The sequence below is a fragment of the Oryx dammah genome, unplaced genomic scaffold (genome assembly GCF_014754425.2).
Source record: "Oryx dammah isolate SB20612 unplaced genomic scaffold, SCBI_Odam_1.1 HiC_scaffold_4, whole genome shotgun sequence".
Lineage (NCBI taxonomy): Eukaryota > Metazoa > Chordata > Mammalia > Artiodactyla > Bovidae > Oryx > Oryx dammah.
The window spans coordinates 89,139,390-89,151,455 of NW_024070188.1; the positions used below are offsets into that span (position 1 = coordinate 89,139,390).

The 12,066-nt window shown below is 61.9% G+C and overlaps 1 protein-coding gene across 1 annotated transcript in view; it reads right to left on the reverse strand.

The window, feature by feature from the left end:
- Positions 1 to 1,863: 1,863 nt before the first annotated feature.
- Positions 1,864 to 12,066, reverse strand: part of DACT2 (dishevelled binding antagonist of beta catenin 2) — a 21,655-nt gene continuing 11,452 nt past the window's right edge. The window contains exons 3-6 of the mRNA XM_040238765.1: positions 12,049 to 12,066; positions 6,148 to 6,280; positions 4,772 to 5,035; positions 1,864 to 3,991 (exon numbers count right to left, since the gene is read on the reverse strand). Of these exons, the coding sequence (XP_040094699.1) occupies positions 2,469 to 3,991; positions 4,772 to 5,035; positions 6,148 to 6,280; positions 12,049 to 12,066 (1,938 nt within the window). The 3' untranslated portion in view covers positions 1,864 to 2,468. The remainder of the gene's footprint in view (positions 3,992 to 4,771; positions 5,036 to 6,147; positions 6,281 to 12,048) is intronic.

Below are 12,066 nucleotides of genomic sequence, written 5' to 3' on the forward strand. Positions count from 1 at the left end.
GGGTTACTTTGCCGGTTAACTGGCATGGTTGATGGCTGGTTGGTTGGGCGGCAGGGTTACTTTGCTGGTTAACTGGCACGGTTGGATCACCGGTTGGTCGGTCGGCAGGATTACTTTGCCAGTTAACTGGCACGGTTGGATCACCGGTTGGTCGGTCGGCAGGATTACTTTGCCAGTTAACTGGCACGGTTGGATCACTGGTTGGTCGGTCGGCAGGGTTACTTTGCCGATTAACTGGCACGATTGATGGCTGGTTGGTTGGGCGACAGGGTTACTTTGCCGGTTAACTGGCATGGTTGGATCACCGGTTGGTCGGTCGGCAGGGTTACTTTGCCGGTTAACTGGCACGGTTGGATCACCGGTTGGTCGGTCGGCAGGGTTACTCTGCTGGGTTTTGGCACAGTTGATCGCTGGTTGCTCAGACAGGCCCAGCATCATCTGGGTGGGGACACATTCCTGTCTGGCTGACTTCAGAGGCTGAATCATGAGGAAACAGCCTGGCTTCCAAGAAAGAGAAAGGCTGTCAGGACGCCCACTGCACCCCTCCTGCACTGACCCTGCAAGACCTTAGCCAGAGACAGAGCCCAGGGGCTCTCTGTGAAGCAAGGACAGAGTTCCTGATGACGACAAAGGACGTCTGCAGCTTGCGAATGCGGCACTGCAGCCCCTGAACTGGGAGAAGCTCTGCCTGATGCGAGAGAGGACGTCACCCAGCAGGACACGCTCTGTGAAGGGGGCTTCACGGCCACTTCTCCAGGGTGCTCAGCGGGGGGGCGCAGGCTGTGGACACTGCGAGGACCGGGGCAGGGCTGGCCTCTCAGCCCCTGGGTCCTCTCACAGGACCCCCACCTTCTCAGGCCACATGGATGAGAATTAGACCATCAAAGAGAATGCCCTGAGAGCTATGCTGTGGCCACTCGGACCTGTCCGACCCTTTGTGACCCCAGAGACTGTAGCCCTCCAGGCTCCTCTGTCCACGGGATTCTCCAGGCAAGAGTATGCTCTCCTCCAGGGGGGATCTTCCCAACCCAGGGATCGAACCCAGGTCTCCCACATTGCGGGAGGATTCTTTACCATCTGAGCCACGAGGCAAGTCCATGAATACTGGAGTGGGTAGCCTGTCCCTTCTCCAGGGGATCTTCCCGACTCAGGGATCAAACCCGGGTCTCCTGCACAGCAGGCAGACTCTTTACCAGTTGAGCCCCCAGGGAAGTGCCTGTCCCGTGTACAACCTTTTACCAAAAACCCGTAACTGGTAGGTTTGGCTTCTTCCTCCAAATATCAACAGTTTTAGAAAAAGCTTAGGAAGGCCCCTTCAAGTGGATTCCATGAGGCCCACGTGGGAATTCTATCCAGACTCAGTGGAGGCCTGGGTATCGATGTCTGTGCCTGGCCCTTGGAAACAGCAGTGTTTCAGAGGCTGTACAGAAAGCAGTCCCTCCATTCTGCCCTCACCTCTGGAAACCACCCAGTCTGAACAGGTGAACTTTTTTATTCTAAAATGTTAATCTCCAAAGAGTGCCTCTTGAGACTGTTTGTTCATGGCTATCTAGTATCTAGTATAAAATCTACTATTTCAGCTTGCTTTCTCGTTGTCTGCCCTCAAAAGTTTCTGCCAATCTGTGCATTTAGCCCAGGAGGGGCTGACGGAGCCCAGACCCTCTGAGGCTTCCCAGGGGTGGGGGACGTCCCTGCCCCCCAGGCCTTCTCTCTGCCTCCAAGCCACAGAAGCAGCCTGGAAAAATTCAGGGCAAAGTGCTCTACGAACTGAAGATGCTCTCAGCAAGCAGATTCCCCGAAAATCCCACCTTCTGGAAAAGCTGAGAGAAATTTCCTTTGAAAAATAAACACCACATACAAGGGTTTCTTTTCAAAAGCACTTTTATGCTCAACACACGAGTGTTGGAAAGACTGTGGCGTGGACTCACATGACGCGCCTTCTCCTCCTGGGGTGAGAGGGCGTCCTCATGGTGGGAGGACGAGGGTTTGCCGACCACCAGCTACGTCCCTGGCAGGGGAGGCTACGGGGACAGGCTTGATTTGCAAAGACAACGGCATTTCGGGTGTTCATTCACCTGGAGCATTTGACAAGGACTCATATTCCAACCCCGTTTCTCGAGCCCAGTGCTGCAGTCATCGGGGACACCGCCCGCCCCCCGACGAGCACAGGACCGAGGGCACCCATCCCAGGCTCGGGGCACAGGGCCCGGGAGGCAGGAGGTCAGGCCTGCAACCCTGGAGTCCTGGAGACGTCCACTGGGCCCTGTGGGCGACGCACCAGAGTCACAGCCTAACCCCGGGGCGACGTGCCCAGGGACACCCTGGCAGCTCCTCTGAGGGGACCCCTGTCAAGGGGCGGCTTCTGGGTGGGACCAAGCAGAGGTGTCAGAAGGCAGCCCGAACACCAAACCCCGAGCGAGGCTGGGCTGGTCCTCGGCGGAGAGGCCCCCTGCTGGCGGGCCCGCCCCTCACACCATGGTCATGACCTTCAGGGCGGCCGGCTGGAACCTGCGGATCTTCCTCTTGAGGGCCTTGGAGGCCTTGACGCGGCACAGCCTGGGCACCGGGGGCAGGGCCAGCCTGGAGCTGGCGCGGGCCCGCTGGCCCGGCCGCCCGCCGCCCCCCGAGTCGCTGCCGCTGGACTCGGCGTCCCCGAAGCGGCTGGCGGTGTGGTCACTGGCCTCGTCCCCACTGCTTTCGGCCGCGGTGGAGAGGAGCAGCGAGGCGCACTCAGCCGAGCGTTCCGAGCCATCCGATGCGCTGCGGGCGCGGGCAACCTGCCGGGCCGGCGGGGGCCTGGGCCTGATGAATACAGGCCGTGGGCCAACCCCTCTCCGGGCTGCGGGTCTGTGGGGCCCCAGGCCGGGGTCCGGGCGCGCCCGGGCTGAGATCTCCACCGAGGACTGCCACCGGCGCTGCCTCTTCCGCGCCGCCCCCTCGGGCGCCCCCAGCGGCGCGGCTTCCCAGGGGAACAAGGCCTGGGCTGATGCCTGGTGACCCTCCCGCCGTGCCACCAGCAGGGGCACGAAGAAGGACACGGGGTAAAGGCTGGACTCGGAGCAGGACCTGCCGGGCACCTCTGCGGCCAGCGTGGGCCTCTGGGGGGCGCCTCCCAACTCTGGGGGCGGCCGGGGGACCCCGAGGGCACCCCACTGCAGCTGTGGCCTCTCAGGCCCCGGCGTCTTATCACTGGGCCCCCTCCTGACCGTCACAGGCTTGGTCTTGGGGGGCCCCGTGGGGTAAGCTCCACTGGGGACCAGGCGGGGGTGGGCACAGTGTCCGTCCACGTGCCCGCTTGGCCACCTGCCTCCGCCCGGCCAGCCACCGAGCACCGACGGCTGAGCAGGGCAGCGGGGAGCCGGGACCCGGCCACAGGCCAGCTGGGGGGCGTCTGGACGGGCCTCCCCGTGCGTATGGCCATGACATGGGCCACGTCCCCCCTCGGGATGGCTGCTGGGGCGTGGGGTGCCCACAGAGGGCGTGGGTGCTGGCCGGGCGAGGCCGTCCCCGCCGGCGGCCCCGCTCACCACTGCCCTCCCAGGGGTGCAGGCTGGCTTCTCCAGGCCACCTTCACTGTCTACCTTCCGGGCCCCGAGCCGCGGCGGGGCTGGGGACGCCTCCCCTCTGGGGGGCCCCCGTGCACTCCCACGGGCCCGCAGCCGCAGCAGCCGCTCAATGTAGGCCGCGGGCGGGCCAGCCTCGAAGGCCAGCCCGGAACGCACGGGGCTGGGGCCTGCGGGGCTGGCGGGGGGCAGGCGGGGGGGCGCGCAGCCCTCGCTCTGTGGCGTCTCCCTGGCCAGAGCGAATAGTGGGCTCTGCAGGGCCACAGCGTGCAGCGGGCTGGGGTAGGGATACACCTCCCGGCCACCCCGGGACACCAGGTCGCACTGGTACTTGGGGTCTACCCCGTGGCAGAGGAAGGGAGCGGCCATGGGGTGTGCCCCGGCTTTCTGCAGCCCCACATCGGCCGGCAGGATCCTTTCAAGGTCACCTGGGAAGGAGAAAAAGAGGGAGGTGTCAACGAAGGAAGATGCAGGCGCCGCCCTGGGACAGGAAGCGTCCCCCGCCCAGCTGCGGCGGGACGACCCTAGCCCCGCACACGCGGCGTCTGGACACATGGGCAGCCTCTGGTCGTCCACCACCTGGGCCGCTCCAGCCACAGCTGGGGGGGGCGAGGCTAAGACCCTGATGCCCAGTTTCTGCCCTCGTGCGGCAAAGGTGCTGAGGACGCAGCGAGAAGGGGGGTCGGGGACAAGGTCATGGGGCAGACCATCCCTGAGATGTCTGCAGACGCGCCCACCATCCGCTGGCTCAGGTCCAGCACAGGGAGTGAGGTGCTGCTCCTTTTGGGACCGCCTGAGGGACGGGGAGTGTGCGGGCCGGGGCGGGGGAGCTGCAGGGGAGCTGAGCTCTCTCCACGTCCGTCCGTGCCCCGCTCTGCTCCATCCTGGTCCCAGGTGGGCCATGGAAGGGTATGGAAGGATGCTCGTTTTAAATAAGAAAACGTGCTTTTCATCACCACAGCCCTGCTACGATGAACAGAAGCGGGCCTTTGATTCCTCCATCCATCCAAAAGCCCATGGAAACCCTGGAGCAGCCCCTGTGGGGGTGGAAACCCCCACCCTCCCCACCACAAGCACAGGGCTCCCTGTTCTGTGCTTGGCAGGTCGGGGCTGCCCCCACCGGGATGCGAGCTTGGGGCCGACCTCACCTCCTCGGGGGGGCAGGGCTCGAGGGCCCGGTGGGTCCCCCACTGCCCGGCTCCCCTCACCTGTGGACACCGGCCGCGGCCGGGGCTCCTCCTGCAGTAGCTGGCCTGGCCCCTCCTCGCTGGCCGGGGGCGCCCACGCAGGCAGGGGGACCCCGCACACGGCAGTCTCGTCGGCTGACCGGGGCCGGCAGCCCCCCGAGCCAGGCCTGGCCTTGGGGGCGGCGGGCAGCAAGGTGCCCAGGGAGCAGGACACGTGGTCGCTGCACACAGACGTGCAGGAGGTGGACAGGGAGCAGGAGCCGCCGTCGCTCAGCTCGTAGAAGCCTGGTGGGGAAAACAGCTGCTCAGTGCCGTCCAGGGAGCCCCATGCGAGGGGCCCATGGGGCTTGGGGCGGGGGTGCCCGGGGCGGGGATGCCCAGGACCCCCGCTGCCTCCTCCCCCTCTCGGGGGTCAGCGGGCCCTCTGCCCTCACCCAAACCCCCGCTCACCACCTGCTCACCCCTCTCCGGGGCGACCGGCTCACTCCCCCACATGACCACTGGCGTCTGGTCCCGGGAGTGGGACCCTCCCTTCCCCTCCCTCCTTGAGCCCCTCAAACTCCATCTGAGGCATCAACCAGAAAAGGGGCCGCGTTCAGGGATGCCCCTGCCCAGCCCTGCTACAGGCGTGACAGGATCTTGCAAACAGAAAGACAGATGCAGCAGAGAGCACTGTCCTCGGGGAGATGCTAGTCTCCCGGGTTTGCTGTCTGAGCTGCTGTCTGAGCCTGGAACCTCGAGAAGAAGCCGGGTGCCCAGGACTGTGTCGGTCAGAACGATGCCAACCATTGCTGTGTGGCCTTGAACGAGCTCGACACAGGGCACACAGGCTGCGGGGAGGATGCAGTTCTGCCCTTAGGCTGCATAAACCCATGGCCTCAAAACTTGTCCTGAAGTCACACAAAAGCCTCCACACCGGCTCCACCCGAACACAGCCCAGAATGTGCCTCAGCCCAGAGAGAGGAGAGAAACTCACGAGGCTTCTTCCCCCCAAAGCAGCATTTTCCCAACGAAACTGCACACAGCACACTCTCTCTTTTTTCCCATGAACGCTGAGTCGCTCAGTCCTGCCCGACTCTGTGCGACCCCGGGGCCTGTGGCGCACCAGGGTCCTCTGTCCATGGGATCCTCCAGGCAAGAATACTGGAGGGGGTTGCCGTGCCCTCCTCCAGGGGACCTTCCCGGCCCAGGGATTGAACCCGCGTCTCTTGTGTCTCCACATTGGCAGGCAGGTGCTTTACCACCAGCGCCCCTTGGGAAGCCCCCCTTTCTTCCCAATCACACTTAAATACAAGCATTGAAAGTATTCGGATCCTTCCGTGACGCGTGCTGTCAGGCACGGCGGTGGCTCCTGACCCAGGGGCCCGAGCAGCGGTGGGCTCGCTGGCCGGCCGTACCCGAGCTGGGCCTGCTGTCGCTGTCCGCGGCTTCGCCAGGGCCCCTGCGCACGTCCAGCTGCAGCGCGCTGATCTGCCGGTCCAGCTGGTCCAGGTGTGTCTGCAGGCCGACGTCCTGGCGTCTCAAGCGGTCCTAGGAAGGGGCAGAGGGGGGCACAGGGCCGTTCTGAGTACAGACCAGGAGGCTGGGGCACCCCGTGCAGCCATCTCACATGTGGCAACCTCCCCAATCCTCCAGCAAACCCCAGCCTGCAGCCCCGAGCCCACCCCACACATGGCCTCCCGGCCCTCCTGCCAGCTCCTCTTCCCAGGTACAGACGCTGGAATCGGCGATGTCACTTAGACATCTTCCTTTATAAGGAGACAGGGTAACGCAGCTTATGGGGGTGGGACTGGGATCTAAACCAGCCCGAGGTCCCCGCCTCCAGGAGTCACCGAGGGTATTTTCAAGGTCCTTCCATCTCTGCAAGAGCCCACCGTCCCGGGCTCGCACCCTGTGGACCCTGCGTCTGGCGCCTGTGCCACCACGACCCTTCACGGCGGCCCGTCTGTGGCACCGGGGGGACTGGGCTTTCAGCTCTGTGGGGGGATAGGAGAGTCCCCAGGAGAGAAAAAGGGCCCCGCCTTCTGCAGAGCTTTAGCCTACATGGCGCAGGTGTGCCTCCTTGGCGGCTCAGATGGTAAAAAATCGCCTGCAATGCAGGAGACCCAGGTTCAATTCCTGGGTCGGGAGGATCCCCTGGAGAAGGGAATGGCGACCACTCCAGTATTCTTGCCTGGAGAATCCCATGGACAGACAAGCCTACCGGGCAACAGCCCCTGGGGCCACAAAGAGTTGGACACGACTGAGCTGTGGTGTCCCAAGGATCAAAAAACAGAGTGAACAAGCAGGCTCTTGGAATGGAGGCGGAGAAAAAACCAGGCCCTTATCGTCCTTCCCCGTGTCGTGACCCTTCACAAACCTCAAGTCCTCCAGAGCAGCATGACCTGTCTCCCCTCCTACCCCACAGGGAGAAGGCCTTTGCCTTCCTCTCCCACACCCAGTGCACCTGCGTGATCCGATCAGCATGCAACCTGCAAGGCCGCGTCCCGCGCCTGGCACCCTGGGCATAAAGATGCACCAAGGACCCTGTTCAGGGTCGGCCCTCCCTTGAGCTGGCCCGCTGTTCTAACAGCGTCTCCCACAGTAATAAACTCCATTCTCCTCTCATTCTGCCTCACGTCTGGAAATTCTTTTCCAGCCTGCACGTGGACCACGACGTGAGTGACTCACACACACACGGCTTGCACAGGAGACCCTGAGGATGGTCCTGCAGGGCTCTGGGGAGCGGAACGGGCCTGCAGGAGGGGGTGCCTGGTGCCGGGGCGGGCGCAGCCTGCGCAGCCCAGCGCCCTCTGGTCTCAGGGCCCACCTCCCGGCTCTGTCCCGCTCCAGGCCTTGGCTGCCCCGGCTGTGACATGCGTGACTGTGTTAACTACACGCGTGTGCATACCATGCAACACACACATGTATGCAGTTTATGCTCACCATACAGGCCCACACGCGTGCACGTGAGTCACATACGCATGAAACAGCACCCGTGTTTCACAAACACTGACGCCCCTCCTTCCGCTGTCGAGGCTCACTGCCTAAATCTCTTGTTTAGATTAGCAATGAAGTTCCAGGCCAATAATTAGTGAGTGTAATTATATGGGTCTTCCTGTTTAAGAAGGTGATTAATTGTATTTCTGTTTATTATATAGGAAATGAGTAATTACTTCAGCAATTTCAATAATACGAGAAGCCAGTCCCAGGCAGGTGGCAGCAGCTTCTGATCCTCACGGGACGACGCCGTCGGCACACTGCTCTGGGTCAGGGGCCGAGAGCCCAGCGCCCAGTGGGTGGACCCACCCGGTCCAAATCCACTTTCCTCAGGACCCAATGCAGGGGTCTCAGAACAACCCCCACGTTTTGCAGCAAGACAGTCTCCAGCCTCGTGGAGCAGTGTCTGTAAATGTAACACTGTGAAAGGCAGTCCCGAGTTGATTCACGTCTTACACACTCAGAACCACCGAGACTGCCTGGCCACCTTCGTCCCTGAACGTTCTCACAGCGGGAAACCCTCCCCAGGTGGACGCCTGACCTGAGAGCTGGGGGCGGGCTCCAGCCAAGAAGAAGCACTTAGATTCAAACAAAGGGAGTTTTTACTGCAGGAGTTTAAACGTGGTGATGAGATCGCCTCCCTCCCCAGCCACGAGCCCCTTCCTTCTGAAAGAGGCCCCCTCTGGCTTTTTCCTCCCTCTCCAGCCCCATCACCCTACCAAAACTGACCCTGGCCTGTTTGTGCTGGAATAAATGCTCTGCGATTACCATGTGCCTGGCCTGGCCTGCGGCTGGCGGTTCCTGTTTAATGTCAAAAGGCCCTAGTACCTTCCAGGGAATGACCGTATCCCCAGGACCCTGCCGCAGGGCGATAGGGCGTCTCACCCCGACGCACACCGTCCTCCATGGGGGGCTGTGTCTCTGCTTCTCATCAGCCCCTCCATGGGCTCTAAGGCTGTGCTAAGTCAGAGGCTCCTGGGGGAGCCGCATAGAGCGTGGTCTGCTGCGGAGCTGGGCGCCCAGCATTCCTGTGCTCGCCTGCATTTCTGCAGAGGCAGGCCTGCGGCAGAAATGTCACCATGGAGTAAACGCGATGGCCATGCTGCACGGGCTCCTCCAGAGCAGCGAGCCGCGCTGTCTCCGTGCCCCCGACGCACCACAGTCCTTCTGGCTCACAGTCGGGAAGCATGGCCTGTCTGAGTCCCCCAAACCTCGTGAGGGGCGAGGCCCCCGGGGGCCTCCATTTAGACCCCCAAGCTCCTTGCCACACCAATTAACTGAGACTAGGGCACACCTGGGGACCTGCACTTTGACCAGCTCCCCAGGGACCAACTTTCTGTGACCACGAACGCTTGAAAACTTCTACCCAGGGCATGCTGTTACAACCAGACGTCTGGCTTAGCCCCGTCTTTGAACTGTTGACTTCACAGGCTGCAGAAGTGGATTTGATTTCCTCTTGTTTGGCCCGTCCGCTCCCATCTGCAACCCGGCTTTCTGGACCTCTCATAGCTCTGCAGAGCAGATTTGGAGGGCGAGAGGGGGAAACGTCCCCACATTCGGGGTACAGAGACGGCATCTAGAACACCCCCACCCTCTCCCCGAAACCCAGGCACACGCACAGGAAGCAGCTCGGGCATCAGTCCCGCGGCGCCGCGAGAGCCCCATCCAGCTGGGGGAGAGGCCCTCGGGAGGCCAGGGTCCCAGGTGAGCCTCGGGGACCACGGGCACCGGCGCCACACAAGGGGGCCCCGCCCGGCCTGTGGTTGCCCCTGTGCCTCCCCGTGACCTTGAGCCAGTCCATCTCCCGAGAGGTCAGGGGGCAAGCGCTAGCGGCCCAGGGACAGCACCAGACGCTGTGGCTCCAACAGCAGTCTTGCCTCTAGCCCCTGCTAAAGGCCAGCGCCTGCCAGAGAGGAGGAGCCGCTGCTGCTCGGGCCGGGCAGCATGGCCAGCGGGGAACTCCCCACGGGGTCCCGGCAGGTGCCCAGGGCCTGCCTTCTCGTCCCCCTGGGGCCCCTCTCGTGCTGGCGGCTCCTGGCGGGATGTGGAGCTTGCAGGCTCTCCGGGGCGTCCCAGTCTTCTCATCAGGGCCTCTGGGAACCTGACCCTGACAGAGGTGGGAAGGGCAGCCTCGTCTCGGGGAAGGACATCCCCGGAAGACGGACAGCTGACCGCAGTGCCGGCCACAGAGGCAGGGTCGGAGGTCACGGGGCTTTCATGAGCTCGGAAGTCTAGGACGCAGAGACGGTAAACACTGAACCCTTCTTCCCCTTTGCTATCAGCAGTAATGGTAGCTCGTTTATTTATCCAACAAAGACTCACTAAGCACCTACTTCGGGCCTCCTGCTGTGACTTCAGCTGCAGCAATTAACAAGGCGAAGCTCCTTGTGGTAAGTGTTGGCGTGGGGACTGTTCCTAAAGGCAGCGTGAATCCCCCAGGTGCTCGGCTCATTTGCACTCGGGACATCCGTGGACAAAGCTGCTGCAGGTCCCATAAAAGTTCTTCCTGTCTTCACACCTGATTGGCGCCCCCTGCCCAGGTTAACCCAGGGTGGGCGGCAGGGGGCCCTGCCTGAGCCGCGAGTTACCCAAGTGTGAGACAGAGATGGAGGTGAAGGCCCTGCGATTGCACCCTTCACTACAGAACTGGGATCACTCCTGATGCTTTCCCTGTAGGAAAGACGTGAGCCTGTTAATCGCTGGGCTGATGTCACACGCACTCAATTCTTCTCCTCTCCTGAGCACACAGTCTGTGCCAAGAACAAAGTTTCAAGACAAAGCGTGCGTGTTCCTTCTGGTCCCCACATTAAAAAAAACAACAAAAAAACCGGTTTGATCTTCTCTCCCAAAAGGCTACTTGTAATTAGAGGCTGAGAACCCACAAGTCTGATCTGTATATGACTTAAGCTCAGTTAATCATCAACTGTGCTCCAGCTCCCCCACAGAACAACGCACAGCAGCACCCAGAGCTCCTTCCCGTCACACGCGTGTCAGGCACCTCTGCAGGCTTTTGCGTGCCTCCTCCAGGGAGGCTGTGTCTGCGCGCGCACACACGCTACACCTGCAGCTGTGACTGGGTTAGATGTGGGGCGGGGGGCGGTGAAAAGCCTATAAAGTCCTACTTGGGAACTGGCTCCTTCCCTCCATGGAGGAGCCGGGGAATCCCAGGAGGAGAGGCTGCATCGTCAGGAGACAGTGTGGGAGACAGCAGGAGTCGGGAAGCGTCGCAAGACCCTGGGCTTCCAGATGCTCTAACCCAGAAGCAGCTCCCACATCACTGGCACGACACGGCTGTGCTAAGCTGACAGCAGCGTGGCAGCTTCATCCAGCCCGCTTTGTACAGACGCAACTTTAAACAGGGCCGATTGAACTTCTCAGTCAAAAGACTTTCCACTTGGCGTAATAGAGTCAGTTCTTAAATAGGCATCTTTCTGTGGACTGTAGCCCACTCAGTCATGTCTGATTACTCGTGACCCCATGGACTGTAGCCCGCCAGGCTCCTCTGTCCATGGAATTCTCCAGGCAAGAATACTGGAGTGGGTAGCCATTCCCTTCTCCAGGGGACCTTTCCGAACCAGGGATCGATCCTGTCTCCTGCATTGCAGGCAGATTCTTTACCGCCTGAGCCACCTGGGAAGCCTTCTAATTTTTCAGTAAAAAAGTACTGCAACCCTGCAAAAACTCTCTTCAGCTGACGCCAATACATGGAGTGAAATCACACAGAAGATCAATAACGGGGCAGTGAGCTGAGTGTCCTCAATGGCACAAAAGGAACCTGCCTGTGGAGTCCGCTGCTGGCCCAGGAGGCTTGGTCCCACCGCCTCTCCGTCCAGAGGACACACCTCTTTTCGTAGGTCAGGTTACATTTTAAAGTTGGAGAGGCCTCATCAGATCCACACTTCCCACAACGTCTAGTTACAATGACAGGACCCCAGAGCTCAGCCTGGGCGCAGGCCAGCTGAGGGGCGCGTGGCACTCTGTCCCCCGACCCACTCCGCAGGGAGACACTGGCGCCCGGAATAGGCATTCCAAGGAGCCCCCCCGCAGGGCAAACCGACTTGATACGTTCTTGTCAGCGCAAGAGGGAAACTCCAACACACAGGAATCCATCCTCCAAGTCTGTATGCGCCGGGCGACACGCAGAGCCGGGCGCAGCCCCAGGGCGCAGGCGGGCTGGGCAGCTCTCAGCACCCGCATCCGTGGAGCCTCTGCGTCCGTCTGCGTTGGGACCGAGCTGCGTCCTCCAAGGCCGCCGAGGGTGCCCTTCGATCGGCCGTCTCCCGCCCCGCGCGCCCCCCGCGCCCCCGCGCGCTCCTTACCAGCTGCTCCTGCAGCGC